A 27463-nucleotide genomic window follows, 5' to 3' on the forward strand; every position below is an offset into this window, starting at 1 on the left:
AGGCAGCGCCTTCTTCTGTCTGTTTTTCTTGTCATTGCATGCATCTTGGTCAGAGTGAAGAGCATCTATAAAGAATGTCTCTTGCTCCAGAAGACCTGTACTGTCCTGCATTACACAGACAACTGACGGATTAATGGGCACTGTGTAATGCCTAGTTTCCCCTGTGATGGCGCTGCAGGAATATTGAATAAATACTGCCAGATTTTCTCCCAAATTACAGCTGATGTCTGGGTGTTCCAGTAGAGGAACACATTGGCCCTGATTTACTAAGAGTTGAATGTAGTTTTCTTTGTGGGTTTTAATTCCCTACAATATTTCTTTCCACAGTAATTACTAAGGTTTCCCTACATTTTGCACTTTTCCCTACATTTTGCTTTTTTTTTTTACACATTCTCTTATCTGTCAGGTTTTCCTCAACTCAAATCCTCTACATTTTCTGAGGAAACCTTTAGTACATAGGTTGTTTTTATGTTAAAATGTCGGGGACATGCCCCTTTTCGGTGGACTTGCCCATTTTTCCAGAATGCCACGCTCTTTTTTCGGGTTTTCCCAGTAAAATGGAAAGTTAGTCTTTCTGTTTTTTTTTTTTTCAATTCTGGCGCAAATTCTGGCACACGTTTTGTCGCAGACAGAATTTCTGACACAATGTGCCAGAATCTGGCGCACAACTCGACAAAACATGTTGGGATTACAATAGTAAATCAGGGCCTCAGTCATTGGCTTAGGGTCAGTGGACTCTTTGTAACAAAAGTAATAATCCAAAACGGAGAACCCCTTTTAAGAGGATCTTATGGCATTGAATATAGGAATGGATTGACATCATAATGGATAAAGTTTAAAGTTGTATGGGCAATATATATGTATGAGTTGTATTTACTGCATAAAATATTACTAATATAATAAAATAATAATAATAATAATAATATTTATTGCATAGGGAATAAAAAATAGAGAAGGATTTGTAGTGAGGTGGCTGCAGGACCCCTGTAGCCCCACATTTCACTAGTGTAAAAAATAAAATAGAGAGATAAAATATCTGCACATATAAACTTGGCAATTAATAGGCAGTCCTGTATGTGTGTGTGTATGTATGTATATGTGTATATATATATATATATATATATATATATATATATATATATATATATATATATACATACACACACATACACACACACACACACTCTAGCACTGTTTGGCAGTTGGATATATTAGTTATGGTGTATTAGGATGGCACTAAGAATTAGGATTGATTGCCGTTAAACATGTACCTTCTCCCCAATGACTTGTGACAGAAATGTTCCATCCTAATTCAGCATAACTACTATATCCAACTGCCAAACAGCACTAGTGTATGTATGTATGTATGTATGTGTGTGTGTGTTTGTGTGTATATATATATGTGTGTATATATATATATATATATATATATATATATATATATATATATGGGACTGACTATTAATTGCCAAGTTTATATGTGTAGATATTATTTTATCTCGTTATTTTATTTTTTAGACTAGTGAAGTGGGGGGCTGCAAGGGTTCTGTCCCTATAAATAATAAATAAATATATTTAAGAGGGGTTATCCAGGAAAAAACTTTTTATATATATATATCAACTGGCTCCAGAAAGTTAAACCGATTTGTAAATTACTTCTACTAAAAAATCTTAATTCTTTCAGTGCTTATGAGCTTCTGAAGTTAAGGTTGTTCTTTTCTGTCCAAGTGCTCTCTAATGACACGTGTCTCGGGAACCGCCCAGTATAGAAGAATTTTGCTATGGGGATTTGCTTCCAAACTGGGCGGTTCCCGACACAGGTGTCATCAGAGAGCACTTAGCCAGAAAAGAACAACCTTAACTTCAGAAGCTCATAAGTACTGAAAGGATTAAGATTTTTTAATAGAAGTAATTTACAAATCTGTTTAACTTTCTGGAGCCAGTTGATATATAAAAAAAAGTTTTTTCCTGGATAACCCCTTTAATACATATAATATATTTCACATTTAGATGAATTTACTACATTTTCACATTCCCATACATGTAGTGTAGAAAATACCTAGTAGGACTGTTACTTTATACACATTATTTTGATTATTAATAGGCACAGCCACCGCACATTGGGTTCTGTGCCACTCAGATAACTCGGAATATTCTATAAATATGTGGTGGTGTAGTGTGAGCCTCACAATCTCTATTTACATTTTGTATTTACTGCGGTTCTTTACCTTTTGATATTGAGGGGTGATTAAGATGTTTAGGTATCAGTGGGTGGTGAGTACTATGGCACCATCATCCTCTTTCCCTTGAACCATTCTATGGTCTAAACCAGTCACTTAGGAGATAGCTGTGCAGTGTTGACCTAATTTATAAAGTATTAATACCTACCGTATTTAAAACCATTTATTGTATATATTTTGCATTTTACCACGGATAGTGTATTTTATTTTTTGGAAAACTTTTATGTAAAATGTAATCTTCCAAAGCAAACGGAGATCCGGCACAGTCCTAGCTGTATAAGCCGCTACAATACTTCTGCGCTTGCAGGTTCAGCATGAGCCGTACTCGCGGTATATAGCCTCTGTTTGTGTGGTGCGTAGTACTCACGAGCAAATCACAGCTTCAGCATAAACTCTGGGTATGAAACAGCGTCGGAGCACTTACCTAATACACACTTGCTTGAACAGAGGAGCGTTTTTATTGGGCTGGCAGGTAAGCATACAGCAGGGAGGTAGACGGATGGAACATACACGGGTGGGTTCAGCCGGTGGGTGACGGTCCATATCGCACTCTTCGTCAGGTGGGGGGCCTGATGAAGCGCTGAGAGCGCGATACGGACCATCGCCCACCGGCTGAACCCACTCGTGTATGTTCCATCCGTCTACCTCCCTGCTGTATGCTTACCTGCCAGCCCAATAAAGATGCTTCTCGGTTCAAGCAAGTGTGTATGAGGTGAGTGCTCCCGCGCTGTTTCTTACCGAGAGTTTTTATGTCAAATGATTTCAGAGTTCCTGCCAAGCCAATATTTTGCGAGGGACATTTATGAGGTGTTAAGTAAAGGTGGTGTCCGGGCACCCCAACAATCAGAACCACATGCCTTCAGTGGAGCGGACATCTTCTTTCCCTTTACACTCCTAAATGTATCCTGGATATGTTTATGTGAAACGAACCTATTTTTATCAAGTGCTTAAATACTGAAAATATGATTGTAAGCTGCCAAAATCTCTGTTTTCTTGGCAGCAAGAAAATTGTTGTTATGTAGATGACATATTTTCCTACACAAATAAAGCATCTGATGTATATTATTCTCTTTGTGGTTGTTTTTATTACCGTGGATGTTAGCAGCTAATAAAGCAGAGGGAACTTGGTGATCTTGCACAGTCTGTTTTATGTGAAAACATATGGACTATGATGAAGATATCATCACCAGTGGAAGATCTGATAGCGACCATTGGCTTTAGCTGGAGAGGAAATAGTTTTGCTCCTGATTGAACGTTCAGTTGTGTTTATTTCATTACAGTAAATTTTTATAGCATCCGGTATTGGGAAAATAATTTTTTTAAATATTGGAATTAATAGTGAACAGACCGCTCGGAGACCATAATATTGCCTTATTATATAGCTGAAATGCATAGACCCCCCCACCCCCTCCCAAACTGTACTCTACAAAACTAGACCTAAATTACCATCTGGTGCTATAGAGACCTTCATTATATTTAGTGGAACCGTGGGAGATTTGGGGGTTGCAGCTGTAATGCAGTTATTAACATGCGTCTATATTAAGATCATGTGACATGATGAGCCCTATTTTAAGATGCCAAACCGTCTGCTTTTCATCAAACTATTGAGCCCTCCCATAATCCTGCTTTTTCTTTAAAATTAAGTGTCAGTGCCTGACAGTTCACATGTGGTTTTATGGCCATAAATATTGTAGCCGTAAAATGAAACCACTACATGGCAGAAAATAAATTACGGTATTACGGATTTATTTTTTGTACATTATTGAGGTATAAGATGCATTCCTTGCGAATGTAAGATGCAGGCTTATCCTGTCACCTATGTTTTCTAGTTTAGATGTACAGTGATCCCTCAACTTACAATGGCCTCAACATACAATAGTTTCAACATACAATGGTATTTTCTGGACCATTGTAACTTGAAACCAGACTCAACATACAATATACAGACAGTCAAGATCTGTGATACCTGTCACAACTGGAGGAACTGACCAATCAGAATGGGCATTTTACTGGTAAATCACCTTTATTACTGAAGTGTATGCACTGACTGGCTGTCTGGTAGCGCCCCCTACAGTACAGGGAGGAACTACAAGTTCTGTAATACTCCTTAACCATTCCAGGGTTAGCTGCTCCTTTGGACACCAAGTAAGGGCGGCTCCATTTGGGACACTCTGTGTACTGTATAGGACCCTAAAGAAGCTCCTGTTCTCTACATAAACCAGTGTTTCCCAACCAGGGTTTCTCCAGCTGTTGCAAAACTACAACTCCCAGCATGCCCGGACAGCCAACGGCTGTCCGTGCATGCTGGGAGTTGTAGATTTGCAACAGCTGGAGGCACCCTGGTCGTGAAACACTGAAATACAGTGATTACAGCTCCCAGCAGATCTTTATTACTCTTATATGTAAGGATTTGCTTTATCTATATTAGTTATCTACTTATTTCTCTTTAATCATAATTTTTCCTATTTTTGGATGACATTTTGGGGCTTCAGAACCAATTACCAGGTTTCCATAGAGTTCTGGTCTCAACATACAACGGTTTCAACATACAATGGTCGTCCTGGAACCGATTAATATTGTAACTTGAGGGACCACTGTATATATGTAGTTGTAAGAAATTTACCATATGCGATTATTCTGATACATTTGTTACACATAAACAAGCAGAAAACAACCACTGTGAGATATATATGAACGGCATCATAAATGCTGCAAATGATAGAGTTATTATTATTTATCATTGTTGGTGTAGGTGACCGATTTTTCTACACCCTTTAATTTTGTGTGCACATGCACCAGATTTATTAAATGATCTCATGGCATGTAATAGACATGGGGATAGTCCACTTTATCACATATCTGTGTATCACTTTGTATGGATCCTTCTCTGTGAATTGTTCTGCAACTTTTTAACCCATTGTGTCAAAATAGGCAATTTTTTTTTTTTTTTACTAATGCTGTCGACAGTCAGTTTTGCAAGCCAGGTCAGGGCTGATATAGATTTGCAACTTTTTGCAACTTTTCACCAAAAGTTGCACATGATAAATTTATGACCACTGCAGTAAAAAACTTACCGTATTTTTCGCCGTATAAGACGCACTTTTTCTTCCCCAAAACTGGGGGAAAGTTGGTGCTTCTTATAGGGTGAATACACCCCTATTGCGGCGGTCCCTGCGGCCATCAACGTCCGGGACCCGCGACTACTACAGGACATCACCGATCATGGTGATGCCCTGTATTAACCCTTCAGACGCGGCGATCAAAGCTGACCGCTGCGTCTGAAGCGAAAATAACACGGTGAAATTGCGGTGTCCCGAACAGCTTACAGGACACCGGGAGGGACCTTACCTGCCTCCTCGGTGTCTTCTCCGTGCCGGGATCCCCTGCATGGCCGGTTCTCTCCTTCGTCGTCATCACGTCGTCGCGCACGCCATCCCGTCATCCAATAGGAGCAGCGTGCATAGCAACGTCATGGCGGCGACGGAGAGCGAGGATACCGGGCAGCAAAGACGTTCCGGAGTGACGGGGACGCGGCAACAGCGATAGAGGGCGACATCCAGGGCAGTGGTGACTGGTCCGGAGCGGCGGGAACACGTCAGTATTACCTTCTATACCAGTGGTCTTCAACCTGCGGTTGTTCGAGCATGCTGGGAGTTGTAGTTTTGCAACATCTGGAGGTCCGCAGGTTGAAGATGACTGTCCTATACTTTACATTGTATTTGGTTCAGAATCTTTATTTTCTAGATTTTTATCCTATAAAATTTGGTGCGTCTTATATGCCAGAGCGTCTTATATGACGAAAAATACGGTAATTTTGACATTCCTACATAATCATGAGAAAATAATCTACTTAAAAATTCACAAAAAAGTAACACCGACAAATTTAGAGCAAAAATATAGCTTACATAGAATGATGAATCTTCCTCCCCCCCATAGTCTTGGCTTACTCCTAGCTGCGGTAATTGCAAGGGACATGTCATTACATTAGAATTGTTGTCTGTATTGCTTATTTTATCATTAACAAATATTAGTAATTGTTGCTTGCCACATATGCAGTATAGTAGGTCAGGTAGGTCAGATGAGGCTTTAGTCAACAAGTGAAGTAGACCCCTTTGTTTGCCTATTTACCGTATTTTTCGCCGTATAAGACACACTTTTTCTTCCCCAAAACTGGGGGGGGGGGGGGGGGGGGGGAAGTTGGTGCGTCTTATACGGCGAATACACACCTATCAGGTTGGTCCCTGCGGCCATCAACGGCCGGGACCCATGGTTAATACAGGGCATCACCGATTGCGGTGATGCCCTGTATTAACCCTTCAGATGCGGTGATCAAAGCTGACCGCCGCGTCTGAAGCGAAAGTGACACTAACCCGGCTGCTCAGTTGGGCTGTTCGGGACCGCCGCGGTGAAATCAAGGCGTCCCGAACAGATTACAGGACACCGGGAGGGACCTTACCTGCCTCCTCGGTGTCTGCTCCGTGCCGGGATCCCCTGCATGGCGGCACTCTCCTTCGATGTCATCGCGCACGCTGTCCCCTCATCCAATAGGAGTGGCGTGCGTAGCAACGTGATGACGGTGACGGAGAGCGTGGATTCCGGGGAAGAAGACGTCCAGAGCGTCGGGGACGCGGCGACAGCGATGGAGCGACATCCAGGGCAGCGGTGACGAGTCCGGAGCGGCAAGGACACATGTGTATTACCTCCCATCCAGTGGTCTTCAACCTGCGGACCTCCAGATGTTGGCTGTCCGGGCATGCTGGGAGTTGCAGTTTTGCAACACCTGGAGGTCCGCAGGTTGAAGATCACTGTTGGGTGCAGAATCTTTTTTTTCTAGATTTTGCACCTTTAAAATTGGGTGCGTTTTATATGCCGGTGCGTCCTATAGGGCGAAAAATACGGTAGATATTTTTTTAAATTGTCCCTGTCATTTAAAAATAACTTTTGACACGTCACATGTCAAAGGTTTTGATCTGTCAGCGTCTCAGGTACTGGGAGTTAGGAGGCCCCCATACATCTTTCACTGTTGGCCCAACTCATTATCAGTGGTGGGTTCTGTTGACCTTAGTTAGCCTTCACCAGGTGCGTAACTATAGGGGGTGCAGAGGTAGCAGTCACATTGGTGCACTGAGGGGCCCCAAGAAACTTTTGCCTCAAGGCCCTGTTACAGGTTTTGCATTAAAGGGGTATTCCAGGCAAAAACTTTTTTTATATATATCAACTGGCTCCGGAAAGTTAAACAGATTTGTAAATTACTTCTATTAAAAAATCTTAATCCTTCCAATAGTTATTAGCTTCTGAAGTTTTCTGTCTAACTGCTCATTGATGATGTCACGTCCCGGGAGCTGTGCATGATGGGAAAATATCCCCATAGAAACTGCACAGCTCCCGGGACGTGAGTCATCAGAGAGCAGTTAGACAGAAAACAACAACTCAACTTCAGAAGCTAATAACTATTGGAAGGATTAAGATTTTTTAATCAAAGTAATTTACAAATCTGTTTAACTTTCCAGAGTCAGTTGATGGCCTGGAATACCCCTTTAAGGCCCATAAAATACAAGTTACTCCTTTTGCCTTTCACCGTAAAGAAGAAATGGAATAGAAGAAATGGAATAAGCTTTTACCCAAGAAAGCATAGGTTGGAGCATGAAGATATCCAAGATGTCGATCCCTTTTTAACCCAAAATGTAAATGTCGGGATTGTTGAGGGGCGCCATACACAAAAGATTGTTCAGCAGGTTCAGCCAACATTATATTTCTTTTATGTAAATGGTATCTGTTGACCATAAGTAACCACGGGCTATACAGAAGATGTCCGTAGTATTCATCATGGGATTTCTGACAGGAAGGCTAGAAAATTTCCCACAAACACATGATAAACCACATTATCGTCCATATCTCCGGTTCTGACAATTCCCAGTAATGTATATTCTATATAAATGTAAATTACATTAGCTGCTTGACTCCAGGCTTTAATTCACTTAAAGGTTCTTGTGAAGTATGAGGATATCCGTGCAGTGATAGCAGCGCCAACATTTTCTACTTGATGATATAATTTCTTATTATGTCATGTATCGTATACACCCAATCTTAAATATGCCTGGTGTTATTACAAAATATGGAATCGTATGGAATCTAGTGTTCACAATAGTTTTGGTTCCTAAGATTGGTTGATGGTTGACCGTAAATAGAGAATCCATTATTTTTTAAAATTTTTTTTATTTTTTTTCTCTTCTCCTGAATGGGGCATGTTCGACCACCGCACGAAGTTGTGGCCACCACTCTTACCCAATGCATCTCTATGGGAGAGCCGGTGCGCTGCACTCAGGTATCTCCGGCTCTCCAATAGAGCTGCATGGAGGGGTGTGTCGACCACAGCTTGGTTCTGTGGTCGACGCTGCTCTTTTCATGCAAAGAGAAGGGCGCTATGCGGGAGATAGCATGGGGTCACCTAATTCAGCTCTGCTGCGTCTGACGCCTTCTATTGCATCTGCCTGCCCCACTCTGCCAGCTGCCAGTTTGGCCAGCAGCCACTTGTGGCACAGTGGGTCCGGACCCGTGGGGCGTGACATATACTCACCATCACTCCACAAGGCATCCCAGCTGATTTGTTTCAAAATCATACCCCACTAGCCCCCATAAATAGCCTTTGAAAATCCCCCTGTGTCAGCAAAAACCTTAACATGCTGGGCTTTTTTCCTGTGTGAGTTGCAGGGAGGGGCTGCTGTGAGAGTGAGCAGGGAGGAGGGTGTGCTGCCCTACGGCCAATCAGGGACACTCAATCGTGGCACACCGAAGCTGTCAGCTCTCTAAGCTGAGGAGAAGGGAGTGTGAAGTATCTATGGTAGACGCTAGTCATAAGTGTGATAAGATCTCTTGGACTTCCTGCCTGGAGAGAAACAGGGTATCTGCTCAGCAACAATTACACTTCACATTGCAAAGTTATATAACTTTATCATGTGCAGCTATATCTATATAAAGGTAATTTCAGTTCTCCTTTAAAATCCATCTGTTTAAATGGTATCCCTGTTTTTACCAGTGGTTTCCATGCGGATAGAGTAGAGGGCGGGGGTCCATTCACCTTTAGAGCTATAGTTTTCTGTGCCTAAGATGGTGTTTCCCTAAGAAATATTCTAGCATGGTGCGGCTATGTCTCCTTGGACAAAACCCTGAAGGAGCAAGGCAGTGGTTTCAACGGCACAGGCATTGGCAGGACAGAGGTCAAGAACAACGTTGCTCCACGTGAGGGGGAGCTACTCATATTTATAGTATGGATACCATCTTCATTATATACATCTATATTCCCGGTTATATTTCCTATGTTTTTTAAATCTACTGTACTTTCCTGGAATTTAGGCTGGAGTCATCCAAAACACGTAGAGTGCCTGCCAGTGTTTTCAAGCCATTAGGAGAATACTCCGACTTTTTATGATGTGTGCAGAGAGTGTTGAAGCTTCTATGGTTCTCTTTTCAAGTTGTCCAGTCACTGTTGGCACCCAGAATAAGGACACCACAGTCAACTCTCTTTAGAGTAAGGTCTTCTAAGGAAACGGTTGTCCTATTTATAACACTGGAGTCTTAAAAGCTTTCATTATGAGCAACCAGCTATCTGCCAGGATTACTCCTAATGAAAGAGTTGGCATCCGCCTAGCAAGACCATTCACATAACCGGGGACATGAGCCAATTCAGTGTTAAATATCTTTAATGTTTGTTATTGGGGTTTGATTGTTGCTGTCTTTATACTTTATTTCTGTGAAAAAACCTCCATATTCCAAATTTGGTATGCTTATTGTAGCAGTATTCACTCTATGTATGTGTGTTCTTGTTCTATTGGGAACAGAGTGTATTTTTATACATCACTATGAAATATCATTGAGAGAAGATAATAATATAATGGCTTCTCACTGATCTTGGTTTGTCTGTCACTGATAATTATTCTTTGTATGTAAGAATTAGTAATGTCTTCCTGTAAATTGTACAAATCCCCAGGTACCATTATGGTTTGGCCAGGCGAACTGAATATTTAGGCATAAAAGGGCCCACACTTTTTGACACATACTACTAAAGAAGTGTTTCCCAACCATTGTGCCTCCAGCTGTTGCAAAACTACAACTCCAAACATGCCCGGACAGCCTTTGGCTGTCCTGGCATGCTCAGAGTTGTAGTTTTGCAACAGCTGGAGCCCAATGGTTGGGAAATATTGCCCTAAAGCACAACTGTCATTTGGAAAAACTTTTGATGTGTCATCCAGATTAGGTCGCAGTCCTAAGACCTGCTGCGATCGTGAGTTATAACCCAGTGACATGGGTCTTGACTCATTCACACTATTAGTCTATATGAATGCAATTTTAACTTTTGACGTGTCTGGACAATATAGACCAAGGGCCTGGTGCCACAATACACATATATAGGCAACTACTACAATGTAATTATAACCATACAGGATATGCAGAAAAACTCAACACAATGGCCCTGATTTACCATTGTAACAATGCTGGATGTGGATCCACTGACCTGTGTGGCTGATGACACGGTCCGTATCGGGGAGCGGAGTCTGAGATGCTGCTGGTCTTCACCAGAGCCGCTGCAAGGCAGGATGGATTTGCTGGGGCAGGCGATACCCAGGTCGCTATCCCTGATACGACTCAACCACACAGGTAGCTTGGTGAGGCGGAGTACAGTAGGATGAGGCAGAGGAGTAGTCGGACTTAGCAGAAGGTCAAGGCAGGCGGCAAAGGTGCATAGTCAAATAACGTAGCGGAAAGGTCAGAACACGAGCAAGGCAAGCAGACAGTATGGAACGCTTAACCTCAGGCAAATGGCACTGAAGAGCCGGCAGGGAAGAGTGGGAGGTGCAGGGACTTATGGAATAGTGTCAGATGTTTCACATAATTATGGGCATACTGGCCCTTTAAATTTCAGAGCTCCGGCACGCGCATGACCTAGGAGATGGGGATGTGCGCGCCGGAGCTGAGAGGAAGAGGAAGAAGCAGGAGAGGAGCGTGGTAAGTGACTGGCTGGGATTCGCCTGTGGGCGCATCCTGCGATGTGAATCCCAGCCCCGCTAGCAGCAGGGGAGAGGGGGACAGTGCGCTCATGGCCAGGGGAAGTGGCTGGAGCGCAAGGTGTAACAATCATTGTAAACCCAACCTGTTTTGTCAGGTTGCGCACCAGACTTTGTGCACAAAAATGGAAAATCCCGACCAATGCTCCATTTTATAAAAAAAAAAAAAAAAGTGTGTCTGACAGTAAAAGGGCGTGGTCACCAAGAGGGGGCATGTTCCCTACATTTTCAAAAAATCCCAACATATTTTCTAAGGTTTCCAAAGAAAGTGTGGTGGATTTGATCTCCGGAAAACCCCACACCTCAGAGCAGTTGTAGAAAAAGCAAAATGTAGGTTAAGATTAGTAAATACTGTGGATAAATAATTGTAGGGAATTAAAACCCACAAAGAAACCTACACTCCACTCTTATTAAATCAGGGATAATATTGTGTAAGGGTGCAGTCACACCACGTTTCGGGGATACTGCAGCCGGATCATTTGACTGAGCCAGACAAAGTCAGATAGTGACTCTTTTCGGCTATGGCATGGCAGACCACAGTTTTCAGTCCGGCAAGAAAACCGGATGGGGTCCAAAAATGAGCCAACCGGTGTCACTATCTGGCTCCATCCAGCTTATTCAAATGACAAGGTGCGGCGAGGGTCCGGCAGGGATACAGCAGCGGACGTTTGTTTAATTCTTACGTCTGATCGGGCTGCCGTATCTCCAAAGCATGGTGTGGATGCACCCCAACAAACACTTTCAATTTTTTTTTTACTATTGACAAATAAATAGATTGATCCCTGTTTGCACATAGGTAGAGATCTATCGATGAAGGCCTGTGTGGTGGAGGGGACTGCCCCAATTACTCCTGGCATGTTCCTGGCTGGTTATAAAAGTAGTATTCCTCTGAAATGCTGTAGTGTGAATTATACACTATTGTAATAAGAGTCTGTTTCATTCTGCCTGCGGTTCGGGTAGCATGAAATATTCCCTTTAAGTCTCCCAGGTTGATAAGTAATGAATGGCCCAGATGGTGGTTATTATTGTTATAATAATAATAATAATAATAATAATAATAATAATAATAATAATAATAATAAAAAAAAAAAAAAATAAAAAAAAAAAAAATATATATATATATATATATTTATCTTTTTACTCAAGTTCTTTAAGAGTCTATTATTACAGCATCTCTGCTGTGTACAGTCCTAATAGGACACATTATACTCTCTGCCTTATTGCTTCACAAATGAAGGCAGGAATGGGCAGGAAATTGTCTTAATGTCCCCCATGCCCTCTTCATTTCTTCTACACTACTACATTTCCTGCACATTGAAATCCGTTTCAGATGGAAAATTGGAAAATAAAAGCATTTTGTAGAGAAGTTTGATATCTCTATATGCATTCATTCCCATTCTACAAATTGCAATTCAGCTTATTAACTTGTAGGATCACTTTATAATGAATAAAGTAATGTTCCTCCCTTGCGGGGCATTTCCCATAGTGTCTTTGATGGAGACTGCAGAATATCTCCACTCTATTTTAAGAATTATGTCTGCATATTACAGCACTGAATAATAAAGGCTTTACTTTGACTGGCGCCACTTTGTATTTAACTATTAATAGATTTATTGTAACAAACCGATTTTGTCAATCCACAGAAAGTTATTGAGTGAAGAACCTGGGGACGGAGTTAACAGTATCAGATGGCAGAGCCATGGAGTGGGTCAAGTATCAACGACTTCCAATGATAATCCAGCTACCGTCAAGTCCTTAATCAAATCATTTGATGTGGGTCCCCAAGGTAAGACTGTCTATATACTAGGCTTTCACTGTATAAGTATTGTGAAATCATCGAAGGACAGAAAGAATATTATTTCCTGTGAATAATGTGACTGACAATTACTATTTTTTTATTTGAAAAATTTGCTCTGTTTCTCTTCTACAGCCATGTTCTCACTCATAGTGCAGGCAGCTGTTCTTCCAATTATTTGTAATCCAGCCTGTATAAACACTTTTGACTCTGGACAAACCCTTTAAAGTTTGTTAATGTTTGTTAATGTCAGAAAAAAAAACCCAAAAACTTATGATCAGTTAGTGTCTGATCACTAGAACAAACAGGGAGAAGCGCCCAGCTGAGTGCTTTCTCGCTACAGGTTACAGTCTGCATAGACATTCTACAGAACCCGCCTCCTGCAGTGAGGAGGGGACAGATGGCAAAATGTTGATGTGTCTTTGACATGTCAGAATTTATTTATTTACTATTTATAAATGACAGTAACACTTTAAATATGATAGCAAAACAACCATTTTACAATTCTTGTTTCTTTTATGATCAACCAAATTTTGGACTTTTTTAGTTCTATATTCTATATTTTTTTTGTTTGTTTTTTGTGCTTTTAATTTCTAAAGTTTTCTTCATTTTTATATATTTGCACAATGTGTACGATATTTCCTTATTTCACATTACCATTGTATGGAAGTACATTGATACATATAATAATAAATAAATAAAAAAGCATCACATATGTCGTATCAGTGTCCATGTGTGAAGCCAGTAGAACAGGGCTACCTTTTGTAGGGTTACTTGGGGGGAATTTATCATTGGTTTTACCCTGTATTTGTGGTGGTTATTGGTCAGAATTGTTGGACAAGTGTTTGTTGCTGAGTGTTTGCTGCATTTGTGTTTATTATGTGCATTATTATGTAAATCTATTTCCTAAACAGGTGGTGGGAGTCCGAATATCCCAGTGCATTCTGTCCCCCGCAGTCCACTAAGTGGGATTCCTGTGAGGACAGCTCCAGCAGCAGCAGTATCTCCTATGCAGGTACACATGTCAATTTTTACAAAAACCCGTTACTAGAAAACAGTGAACTTCTATTTCCCAACATTGTTCTAACTCTGGAAAGATACTGTCATTTTGCTTGCACTCTAATGCTGCTGCTATATTGAACCAGCTTTGTATCTGGATATGTGAATACCCTTCATCTGAATACAAATTCCATAGCTTGTGTTGCTAAGTCATGACGTATCCTATTAAGGTCACTGCCAGTTAAAAATATTAATAAAAAAAATGTGTATTTGAATGGCTATAAAAAAGAAATTGGTGTGCTTAAAATGTATAATAGTTGTCATTCTATTAGTTTAGCTGCAATGATGCATTGAGTAAAGCCCTTTGCATGGAGCCTATACAGTGGTGCTCAGAAGCTGTACAGGTCCATAAAGGGGGTATTCCATAGGAATTCAAACTGCTCAAGGTGTGGGGGAAAAAAAATAAAATAAAACGTACTCGTCTGCTGCTGGTTCCCCCCCAGTACCGGTTCTTGCTGTTAGTGCATCTGGTTCTCTGTCCTAAAACATTAGAAATTCCTGCTTAACCAATCACTCTGTGTCAGGACAAAGAACAGGAATTACTGACAGCAGGGCCTGGCACCGGAGGGGAACCAGAATCAGGTGAATACAAGTTGTTTTTTTTTTTTTTTCACACACTTTGAGCAGTTTTTAATGTGAGATTTTCTGTAATATGTCTTTAATATAGAGCTATACTACTGCCTAAATTTGCTTCTGTAAATATTGATTCATTCTATAGAGATATTCTTACCTAGAAGAAATCTGTATGGCTTTTGATGGAGCATGTCGGTTTTTTCTCCTTTTTCTGCACCGTCTCTGTATAAAATTGGAAGCATACAGAGGTATATACTGTTGCACCACTATGATAGTCCTATATGACAGAGCTGTAATATGACCATCCGTATAAGGTTTAGTTGATACTATGTTTTTTAGGCATTTTTTGCGAAAAAGTATAGGCATATATCGTATTCCCTGACACATACTCCAATTTTTCCATTGCCCCCATACCACAGCGTATACCAGATGATTGTCCTTTTGGCGTACACTGGGCTAGTATGCTTCGGAAAATCAGTTTTGTTTTTTTACTGTATAGAAAAAGTCTAACATGCTTTTGTATGCAAATGTATACTTTGCGTTATACAGCTATTGACGCAATAACTACAAACCCCAGGGCCGAAGCCCAGGAGTCACTAACTCCCCTCTTAAATGATCCCCTAAAATATAACTTTTATTGGTATATAATAAAATATTCCCACTAAATAGGTTAAAAAATAAGTGTCAGAGTGTTGCTTGAACAATATGAAATAACCAGTAGGGGTACCCCTGTCTGATAACAGAAAATGTTTTAGCGGCGCTGCAGCCTGCCGCAATGGCAACACTGTGACGTGCAACTTAAAATATATGGTAGATATACCATTATCTTATACTATACTCACAGGCTAGTACATTATACCATCACATTTATAATACCTCTGCTTTTAGTTTATTAAGCATACTTTAGTTGTACACAGTTAATATGCTTTTTCATGGTATTTATGGCCGTAGCGATAATAATGTGGTTGAATGGACCACAGATTGAGTCGGGTGATATGTACACAAATGGCGCTGTCATCCAGTATTTTGAGTCGAATTCCGGAAACATGCGCAGTACGGTGCCGAGGCCGGCGCATGCGTAATGGACTAGTATCCAGCGCTGCTAACCACGCAGGCGCGGTGAACTCTCGCGCGAGGCGAGATCCGGTCACGCAGTGATGACGGTCTGCTGAGAGACTCCCACCTCGGTCCTACGTCATATAATCAAGTAATAGGATAGGTGCTCAGGTAGAGTTCTGACCCGTAAGTGTTCCGGTTCGGCTCTTAGCATTGGCTGGTGCATTAAGGGTCCGTTACAGGTCTCCTGATTGGATTAGGAGACCGGTCCATTAATGTTGATGAGTGACACCAGCTTATAACTAGCCCCGCCGGTGTTTGGGTCACATTGTAGCCACATAACCTCTTGATAACGCTGTCTCTACAGCGAAACATGTCGGGGGTGGCTGTGCTTATATTTTAAGTTGCACGTCACAGTGTTGCCATTGCGGCAGGCTGCAGCGCCGCTAAAACATTTTCAGACAGGGGTACCCCTACTGGTTATTTCATATTGTTCAAGCAACACTCTGACACTTATTTTTTAACCTATTTAGTGGGAATATTTTATTATATACCAATAAAAGTTATATTTAGGGGATCATTTAAGAGGGGAGTTAGTGACTCCTGGGCTTCGGCCCTGGGGTTTGTAGTTATTGCGTCTCAGGACCCCTCATTCCCCTTTGGGGTGTTTTTTTGAGTTTGTTTATACAGCTATTGACACACATTGTAAAAAAAAAACAGCAAACTGATGAATACTGGCCCAAAGTATGCCAAATGGGCAATCTTTTGGCATATGCTGGATGCATGGATATCTATGGGCATGTTGGAGTATTCATCAGGTCATACCCCTGGCATATACCTCTGATATGTCTAAAAGAAATATATAAAAGAACAAGCCCTTTGATTTGTAACCCATGCTGGTGTTTCAAAAACTCTATGGTGCTCATTTATAGAAAAATAAGATTTAGAGGTCAAATTTAGAAATAGAGAAAATGTATACAATGGATTTAACTATAAGATGTATGACATATTCTGACATATAAGTAATCTGCTACATTTAGAGCACAATAAAGATTTCTAACAACTGATGCCAACTGATACACTTTTGTCATGAGGTGTGGTGAGTTTAGGCTGAGCCGAACTCCTGACATATGTGACCCCAGCCTTACTATAATATTACCATTGACATATCATACATGGCCACTTGTCATAATTGTTCTGTTTTTATACATCCCTTTTGATAAGGCACTGTATTTCGAAGGCTGGACGAATATAAATCATTGTTCAGTCTTTGGCTCCGCACACCCAAAACTATCTGTATACTGGAAGCTACGTCACATGAACAATAGACTTTACACCGAAGCAGTAAATCAAACTGTGACGTTTAGGACTGGTGAAGTATGAAGTAGAACATGTCTTTATTCCAGTAAACATCCATGCTTCCCACACCCTTAACCAAAAATATTTTTATTTTCTATTGTATTATTATTATTCATTATATGGTGCCAAGTTATTACACATTTCTGAACAGAGGACATGCTCCACAGCTGTCCTTGCCCCAGTGAACATTGTGATGTAATTTCCCTACCATTTACCCAAAATAGTCTGTATGACTTTGACCCACCATGGACAAGCACGTCTCAGTACATAGCATAAGCAAAGCTCTCAATCCAAAGGTTAGCCAACTTCTATATGTCCGGTGCAAGGAAAAAGTCGACCATTTGCCCTTAGCAGCCAGATCCCAATCTTCTTTTTCAGCATTTCAGTCCGACCACTAGGACCCCCGCGATCTCCTGACGGGAACTTGGCTCTCTGCAAGGAGCGCGTGCTGCAGACGGCAGAGATGCCAGAGTACAGCACTCGGGTCTCTTCGGCGCTCCCATAAAGAATGAATTCTGCATGTGCTGTCTGCAGCACGTGATCCCCTCAGAGAGTTGGGTCTTGTCTGTGGATGGGGGATAAATAGTTTTTTTGCTGGGACATTGTGACGTCTGGAGAAGAAAAGGTTAGTCTCAAGGGGCGACTTTACCATAAGAACTGTGAGTTTATGGAACGGTTTACCTCAGGAACTGGTCACAACAGGAACAGTTGGAAGCTTCTAAACAGGTTTAGATACATTCCTAGAGTTCCTTGGTTGAACTTGATGGACGTATGTCTTTTTTCAACTGTACTAACTATGTAACTAGAGTAAGAAGCATTTTTTTCTAATAAGATATCTTGAAAGATGTTTTTATAATTTTTTTAATCAATGCTCATACTATTGATTTATGGAAAAAAATAATGAAACAATGTTTACTGATATGGGAAAAGGGATTGGTCTGACACTTTTGAACAGTGCTAGGGCTAAAAGGAAAAGTGAACTGGGGATTTTCATAGTTATAAGATAATGAATCCTCTCAGCTAATTTGGAGAGACACAATGCAATGAGATTCTGGTGGAGAGCTGTATTGTATCTCACCATGTGAATGAAGGGGGTGAGGTCATGTTTGGATGCCTTGGTGACAAATTCCTGCGTTGTGGGAGAGGGCTTCGACTACAAAGCTACTGCAGTGAAATAAGCTGAATGATCTGGGTATTTTTAAGATATTTCGACTAGGTCTTTTTTAAATTTATTTATTTTTAATAGTTACTAAAAAGAAGGTGAAGTCAATTAATTGTACGATGTAACTTATTTCCCACTAATACTTAAAATCTGATTAATAAATATATACATTTCGTCTGGAGTGTCATGACATCACAGCTCCCCCCCTCATGACGTCACACCCCACCCCCTCAATGCAAGTCTACGGGAGGGGGTGTGGCGATCAGACATCTTATCCCTTATCCTTTGGATAGGGGATAAGATGTCTAGGGCCAGAGTACTCCTTTAAGCCCATTTTGGCTCTGGTCCCACATTTGATGCTTCACACCCGTTGTTGTTGTTGTCCTTGTTGAATGTTTGTGGTTATCCTGTCCTTTGTATTCCTATTGTTCTTTACCTTGCTCGCCCTTCTTGTTTTGTTTTCTCTGTAATTTTCATTTTTTCTTTTCCCTATTTCCTGATTTATGGTAAGTTAGGTCTCATGTTTGTCTCCCCTCGTCTAAAAGTAATATTTGGTTAAGGGCCCAAAGCGTCTGGGTCCATGCAAAGCCCTCCCAGTGTTTGCTGAGGATGGACCTCAATTTTTGTGTGGCTCTGTCAAATGTTCCAATAAGGCGGGTGATTTGTGGTGGCTTTGGTGTTAGTAGTTCTAGCCTCTCCCTGTGGGTGGCATGTTATGGAAGATAGTGTCTGGATATCCTATTGCCTTGTAGAGTACCCAAGTTTTTTATTATGGTTCAGTAAAATTTTTATTTTCCAAATAGAATCAAGGAGGAGTTACACTGTTCACATGTAAATTATATTTGTAACGCAGTGTGCACGGTGCAGAGGAATCCTATTAAAAACAATGGGACTTTTCTGCATCGGAATTTCCAAACCGAATTTTTCCACCGGATTCCGCTAAGAAATTCTGTTGTGTGAAACTTGTTAAAGGGGTATTCCAGGATTTTTTTTTATTTGACTATGCTACAGGGGCTGTAAAGTTAGTGTAGTTCATAATATAGTGTCTGTACCTGTGTGTGACGGTTTTCTCACAATTCTCCTGTGATTTTCACCCCAGTATTTATTTTTAACAGCATACAAAATGACTGTTGTCTCGGATTTTTCCCAGCTTGCAATGGGGCCGAGACCTGACTTACTAGTCAGCTGATGACAGGGAGCCTGTCTGCTTCAATGGGTGAAGGAATCAATCTGCACCTAATGCAACAGCTGTAGGCACCCTGATTGAAAACCACAGGTCTTTTGTTTCAATGGGTGGGGTGGCTGATGTTTGGGAGGGAGGAAAATGGAATTGTGGGATTTGTAGTCAAAAAAAGAAAAGTCAAACAGGAAATACAAGTTCTCAAAAAGCTGGCCACAGTGTTATGATGATCTCATGACATAGCCATTTAGCCCCAAGACAAGCGCAGATCCTTCCTAAGCATGTCCATTACTGCCTGCCAGGTACATACTAAAATCACCTCATGGTGGATAACCCCTTTAATAATGGAGATCGACTAGGATTAAGTGACCCAAACCAAGGTCAAATTTATCTGACCTTTATCTAAATGTTGTATGCCTCATATAATTACGGTTTGTTGTGGATATTCCGTTTAGCCGTTCTTAGAAAGACTGAATAGTATTTGTATGAAAAGCATTTAGGTGATTTGTCTTGCTATGTTTTAGTAATATACCTCTCCTTGTATTACAGAGACTCTCGGCTTCCAGCATCGGCAAGCTTTCAAGCAAAGACACGGAGAAGCAATTAGATATATCAGGTAAGGTGCTGCCAATAAATGAGGCTGTTTAGTAATCATAGAAGGAAGCACTCTGCGGATTACACTGACTTGAACTGCATCCAAATGGTCGTCTTTTTCTGGAGCTCTTAAGATGTGCGTGCCTGGGACACTGTCCAGATTCTATTTTTAAAACTGGCTGTATAAGAGAAAATCCGAAAGTATTTGTGAAGTCCGGATGTGTCTATTTTCATACAACTCAATAGGAATTATTGTCAATAGGCTGGTGTGCATTGTTGTAGGATTCCGTAGCTATATATTTTGCAAGGCTTCCTCTCTTGTATTTTGCTTTATCTTAAATCACTTTCCATGACAGACTGTCCACTGGATGCAACTTGCATGGCGTCAGTGTATTACTTGGTTGTACGTGTTATTTCCCATGTGTGATGTAGAACAGATAATAGGACAAATAACTTACTATATTAATAATAATAAAAAATATGAGTATTTATGTAGCACCAACAAATTCTGCAGCACTTTTGAGGGTAAAAACAAAGACAAATCAGACATTACGATATTACACACTAAATTTTCAAATAAAAGGAGTAAAGACCCTGCCCACAACAGCTTACAGTCTACGAGAAAGTTTAAAATCTATTTTGGAAGGATCCTATATATTTTTCAGAAATATTAGGAAATTAGGATATCATTAGCTGGCATGCTCGAATTCAGCGGTCTTCAATCTGTGGACCTCCAAAAAACAACTCGCATCATACCATTGGCTGTCTGGGCATTCTGGGAGTTGTAGTTTTGCAACATCTTGAGGTCCACAGTTTGGAGACCACTGCTCTACGCGGATTATGTTGTCGAGGTGATGATCGGTATGTTTTTTTCAGTCTGAACTAAGCATAATTTAAAGAGATGATATAAATAGAAGGTGGACAGTCGGCACTATCTGGATGCCTGCTTTACACCTCCGAGGGGGCCCACTCATCACATAGAAGTAATACATGACACCTCACGGATTGCGTAGAGAAGACTCCGTATTCTTTAACCCCTTAAGGACCAGGTCATTTTATACCTTAAGGACCGGAGCGTTTTTTGCAATTCTGACCACTGTCACTTTAAACATTAATAACTCTGGGATGCTTTTAGTTATCATTCTGATTCCGAGATTGTTTTTTGTGACATATTCTACTTTAACTTAGTGGTAAAATTTTATGGCAACTTGCATCCTTTCTTGGTGAAAAATCCCAAAATTTGATGAAAAAAATGAAAATTTTGCATTTTTCTAACTTTGAAGCTCTCTGCTTGTAAGGAAAATGGATATTCAAAATATATATTTTTTGGGTTCACATATACAATATGTCTACTTTATGTTTGCATCATAAAATTTATGAGTTTTTACTTTTGGAAGACACCAGAGGGCTTCAAAGTTCAGCAGCAATTTTGAAATTTCAAAATCTTCATTTTTTACACTCGCATGTTCTTGTAGACCCAATTTTTGAATTTTTGCAAGGGATAAAAAGGAGAAAATTTTTACTTGTATTTGAAACCCAATTTCTCTCGAGTAAGCACATACCTCATATGTCTATGTTAATTGTTCGGCGGGCGCAGTAGAGGGCTCAGAAGGGAAGGAGCGACAAATGGTTTTTTGGGGGCATGCCGCATTTAGGAAGCCCCTATGGTGCCAGGACAGCAAAAAAAAAAAACACATGGCATACCATTCTGGAAACTAAACCCCTCAGGGAACGTAACAAGGGGTAAAGTGAACCTTAATACCCTACAGGTGATTCACGACTTTTGCATATGTAAAAAATATATATATATTTTTTACCTAAAATGCTTGGTTTCCCAAAAATTTTACAAGGGTAATAGCAGAAAATACCCCCCAAAATTTGAAGCCCAATTTCTCCCGATACAGAAAACACCTCGCATGGGGGTGAAAAGTGCTCTGCTGGCGCACTACAGGTCTCAGAAGAGAAGGAGTCACATTTGGCTTTTTGAAGGCAAATTTTGCTCTGGGGGTATGCCGCATTTAGGAAGCCCCTATGGTGCCAGAACAGAAAAAAAAACACATGGCATACCATTTTGGAAACTAGACCCCTCGGGGAACGTAACAAGGGGTAACGTGAACCTTAATGCCCTACAGGTGTTTCACGACTTTTGCATATGTAAAAAAAAAATTTTTTTTTACCTAAAATGCTTGTTTTCCCAAAATGTTTACGTTTTTAAAAAGGGTAATAGCGGAAAATACCCCCCAAAATTTGAAGTCCAATTTCTCCCGATTCAGAAAACACCCCATATGGGGGTGAAAAGTGCTCTGCTGGCGCACTACAGGTCTCAGAAGAGAAGGAGTAACATTTGGCTTTTTGAAGCAAATTTTGCTCTGGGGGCATGCCGCATTTAGGAAGCCCCTATGGTGCCAGAACAGCAAAAAAAAAAAAACACATGGCATACCATTTTGGAAACTAGACCCCTCGGGGAACGTAACAAGGGGTAATGTGAACCTTAATACCCTACAGGTGTTTCACGACTTTTGCATATGTAAAAAAATATATATATTTTTTACCTAAAATGCTTGGTTTCCCAAAATTTTTACAATTTTAAAAAGGGTAATAGCAGAAAATACCCCCCAAAATTTGAAGCCCAATTTCTCCCGATTCAGAAAACACCCCATATGGGGGTGAAAAGTGCTCTGCTGGCGCACTACAGGTCTCAGAAGAGAAGGAGTCACATTTGGCTTTTTGAAAGCGAATTTTGCTCTGGGGGCATGCTGCATTTAGGAAGCCCCTATGGTGCCAGGTGTTTCACTACTTTTGCATATGTAAAAAAATATATATATATTTTTACCTAAAATGCTTGTTTTCCCCAAAATTTTACATTTTTTAAAAGGGTAATAGCAGAAAATACCCCCCAAAATTTGTTAGGCAATTTCTCCCGAGTACGGCGATACCCCATATGTGGCCCTAAACTGTTGCCTTGAAATACGACAGGGCTCCAAAGTGAGAGCGCCATGAGCATTTAAGGCCTAAATTAGGGACTTGCATAGGGGTGGACATAGGGGTATTCTACGCCAGTGATTCCCAAACACGGTGCCTCCAGCTGTTGTAAAACTCCCAGCATGCCTAGACAGTCAACGGCTATCTGGCAATACTGGGAGTAGTTGTTTTGCAACAGCTGGAGGCTCTGTTTTGGAAACAGTGGCGTACCAGACGTTTTTCATTTTTATTGGGGAGGGGGGTTGTATAGGGGTATGTGTATATGTAGTGTTTTTTACTTTTTATTTTATTTTGTGGTAGTGTAGTGTTTTTAGGGTACAGTCACATGGGCGGGGGGTTGACAGTAGTTTCTTGCTGGCAGTTTGAGCTGCGGCAGAAAATTTGACGCAGCTCAAACTTGCAGCCGAAAACTTACTGTAATCCTCCGCCCATGTGAGTGTACCCTGTACGTTCACATTGGGGGGGGGGGGGGGGTGACATCCAGCTGTTGCAAAACTACAACTCCCAGCATGTACGGTCTATCAGTGCATGCTGGGAGTTGTAGTTTTGCAACCGCTGGAGGTTCCGTTTTGGAAACAGTGGCTTACCAGACGTTTTTCTTTTTTATTGGGGAGGGGGGCTGTGTAGGGGTATGTGTATACGTAGTGTTTTTTACTTTTTATTTTATTGTGTGTTAGTGTAGTGTTTTTAGGGTACAGTCGCACGGGCGGGGGTTCACAGTAGTTTCTCGCTGGCAGTTTGAGCTGCGGCAGAAATTTTGCCGCACCTCAAACTTGCAGCCGGATACTTACTGTAATCCTCCGCCCATGTGAGTGTACCCTGTACATTCACATTGGGGGGGGGGGGGGGGGGGAACATCCAGCTGTTGCAAAACTACAACTCCCAGCATGTACGGTCTATCAGTGCATGCTGGGATTTGTAGTTTTGCAACAGCTGGAGGCACACTGGTTGTGAAACACCGAGTTTGGTAACAAACTCAGTGTTTTGCAACCAGTGTGCCTTCAGCTGTTGCAAAAGCTACAACCCCCAGCATGTACGGACAGCGGAAGGGCATGCTGGGTGTTGTAGTTATGCAACAGCTGGAGGCATACTACTTTGGCTGGGGATGCTGGGGATTGTAGTTATGCAACAGCTGGAGACACACTGGTTTGCTACTTAACTCAGTGTGCCTTCAGCTGTTGCAAAACTACAACTCTCAGCAGTCACAGACAGCCAACGGGCATGCTGGGAGTTGTAGTTATGCAACCACCAGATGCACCACTACAACTCCCAGCATGCACTTTAGCTGATTGTGCAAGCTGGGAGTTGTAGTTATACAACAGCTGAAGGTACACTTTTCCATAGAAAGAATGTGCCTCCAGCTGTTGCAAAACTACAAGTCCCAGCATGCCCATAAGGGAATGCTGGGAGTTGTGGTGGTCTGCCTCCAGCTGTTGCATAACTACAGCTCCCAGCATGCCCTTTTTGCATGCTGGGAGCTGTTGCTAAGCAACAGCAGGAGGCTGTCACTCACCTCCAACGATCCTCGCCGCACAGGTCAATCCCTCGTCGCCGCCGCTGCTCCTGGGGCCCCGATCCCAACAGGGACGTCGGGGATCGGGGTCCCCAGCACCCGGGGTGCACGTCCCGCACCTGCTCACGTCCTCCGGAAGAGGGGCGGAGCGGGTTGCGGGAGTGACACCCGCAGCAGGCGCCCTGATTGGTCGGCCGGTAATCCGTCCGACGAATCAGGGTGATCGTGAGGTGGGACCAGTGCCACCTCACCCCTGCTGGCTCTGGCAGTTCGGGGCCATCTCGGACGGCCCCGATCAGCCAATAATTCCGGGTCACTGGAGACCCGATTGACCCGGAATCCGCCGCAGATCGCTGGACTGAATTGTCCAGCGATCTGCGGCCATCGCCGACATGGGGGGTCATAATGACCCCCCTGGGCGATATGCCCCGATGCCTGCAGAACGATTTCAGCAGGCATCGGGCACCGGCTCCGCTCCAGATGGTTGCGGGGGGCCGGTAAAACACATGACGTTCTCAAGTCCTTAAGGACTCGGAAATGGAGACGTATGAGAACGTCATGTGTCCTTAAGGGGTTAATAATGGAGTAACAATGCTATAAAACAATGCAGCGGTAGCTAGGGACAACGACCGTTTCGCAGGTGCTTCCTGCTTCAACTGGATAACGCAGCAGTAAGTTGTTTTCGGCAGTAGAGGGCCTTTTATAGTTCTTTTTCAAAACTTGCTCTTTGTAAGCCAAGCAAAAAAGGAATGGTGGGCACCACCCTAAATACTCAGTGAGTGTTAATTTGGTGGCCCAGTACGGGAGTTGTTACCCCGTACCCTTGCTGCCCTGTCAGGCAGCCTCCCTGCAGTGTCCCCTGGGCCCCCCCTGCATCTGTTCTACTGTAATTGTATATTATCCCCTATGTTATGTATAAAAGAATGTTGTGATCACCAGTTGACATGTGAGTTGTCATATGATTGTTACCCAGAAGGTATCAATGACCAGGTGACTTAAGGGTGACCAATGGGACCCCTCCAGAGTCTCCCCCATAAAAGCCCTGGGAGGAGTCTCTTCTCGCTCTTATTTCCTGAGTCTTTGCTGAAGTGCAGTCGAGTCTAGGAGTGTGTCTGGAGTCATAAGCACCTCAAGTCACGTCTGCAGCCACAAGATTAAAGTCTACAAGTAAGCTTAAGTCACAGCTTAGTCTGTCTCTAGTCAAGTCAGTCACTGTCATCTATTGTCAAGTCAACGCACCCTGTGCTAAATTGTCCAAAACCACTGCAGGTCCCAGCAAGCCCTTAAAGGGGTATTCCAGGAATTTTTTTTGTTTGACTATGCTACAGGGGCTGTAAAGTTAGTGTAGTTCATAATATAGTGTCTGTACCTGTGTGTGATGGTTTTCTCACAATTCTTCTGTGATTTTCACCCCAATATTTATTTTTATCAGCATACAAAATGACTGTTGTCTCAGATTTTTCCCAGGTTGCAATGCGGCCAAGACCTGACATCACTAGTCAGCTGATGACAGGGAGCCTGTCTGCTTCAATGGGTGGAGGGATCGCTTGGTGGGAGGGATCAATCTGCAACTAATACAACAGCTGTAGGCACCCTGATTGAAAACCACAGGTCTAAATAGATGCAGCTCATTTATGTTTCAATGGGTGGGGTGGCTGATGTGTGGAAGGGAGGAAAATGAAATTATGGGATTTGTAGTAAAAAAAAAAGAAAACAAACATGAAATACCAGTTCACAAAAAGCTAGCCACAGTGTTATGGTAATCTCATGAGATAGCCATTTAGCCCCAAGACAAGGGCAGATCCTTCCTAAGCATGTCCATTACTGTCTGCCAGGTACCTACTAAAATCACCTTATGGTGGATAACCCCTTTAAGGTACCTGAAGTCACTGGTCACCTCCGTGGGCCCGGCTACACTGTATGGACTGTACCATCTGTCACTCAGTAAAGCTACCGTTGTCCGTAACTTGCCGTCGGAGTCATTATTGCCCCCATGCCTAGCCCAGGATCCAGTGATATACCTTCGGGTGGTATTAAGGATAATTACAAATGGCAGGTCCATTTGTTAATTTTTCTTTCGATTTTAGTATTGGGTGATAGGACGACACCACCAAAGCAGAGTTCACGGACAATATATAGATTGAGTACCTCCAACTATCTGCTTTTCTCCGGTATTGAGGATAATCCAAACCCTGGCTTCACGAATATGAAGGGGTTAATGCCATCTGCCCCTAGGGTAATTCCATCTGCCCTGCATCTCACACTCCATACCACACTAATCTATAGAACAGCGCTCTGGTATCTACAGCGCTTCCATAGACAGTGCACATAGTGCATGCCGACCCACCACTCCATACAGCAGAGAGAGAGTCTGGGTATACCCTTTTAGAACCTTCCACCATTTCTTGGCCCCTCTTTTGACCCCTTCTATTTCATCAATATCTTTGTGCAGTTGTGTTCTCCCGATCTGGATACAGTATTCCACACGTGGACTCACTAGAGCTCTATACAGCAGGATCACAAACTCCCTCTTATTACTGTTATACCTCTAGCTATACAGCCAAGCATTGTATATTTCCTGTCCCCATTGTATTGTAACTACTGTGTCCCAGCAACCTTGACATTTATAGCCATGCCTATATAATGTTTTGGGTACTGTAGTTGTAAGTTTTATTAACAATCTAATGAATGACCGTTCTTGAGTCATATTAAATTGTGAAACAAAATCTGAAATTCATAAAGGTGCAATATTGGCATCATGGACTGTGTATTTTGGAATCAAACTACAGTATTTTGTCAAAAAGACTGTAATTTTGTATTGTTTTCCAAGACTGAATCTGGCTGAACAAATTAAAGTTTGCATTTTCAACATGTAATGCCACAATAAA

General features: G+C 41.9%; 1 protein-coding gene across 6 annotated transcripts in view; it reads left to right on the top strand.

The window, feature by feature from the left end:
- Window positions 1–27463, top strand: part of SPECC1 (sperm antigen with calponin homology and coiled-coil domains 1) — a 417974-nt gene that overhangs the window by 284680 nt on the left and 105831 nt on the right. For all 6 annotated transcript variants that reach the window (XM_056559145.1, XM_056559144.1, XM_056559146.1 and 3 more), the window contains 3 exons: window positions 12946–13088; window positions 14012–14112; window positions 20036–20102. In XM_056559145.1, the coding sequence (XP_056415120.1) occupies window positions 12946–13088; window positions 14012–14112; window positions 20036–20102 (311 nt within the window). The remainder of the gene's footprint in view (window positions 1–12945; window positions 13089–14011; window positions 14113–20035; window positions 20103–27463) is intronic.

This window comes from Hyla sarda, chromosome 2 (genome assembly GCF_029499605.1).
Source record: "Hyla sarda isolate aHylSar1 chromosome 2, aHylSar1.hap1, whole genome shotgun sequence".
Lineage (NCBI taxonomy): Eukaryota > Metazoa > Chordata > Amphibia > Anura > Hylidae > Hyla > Hyla sarda.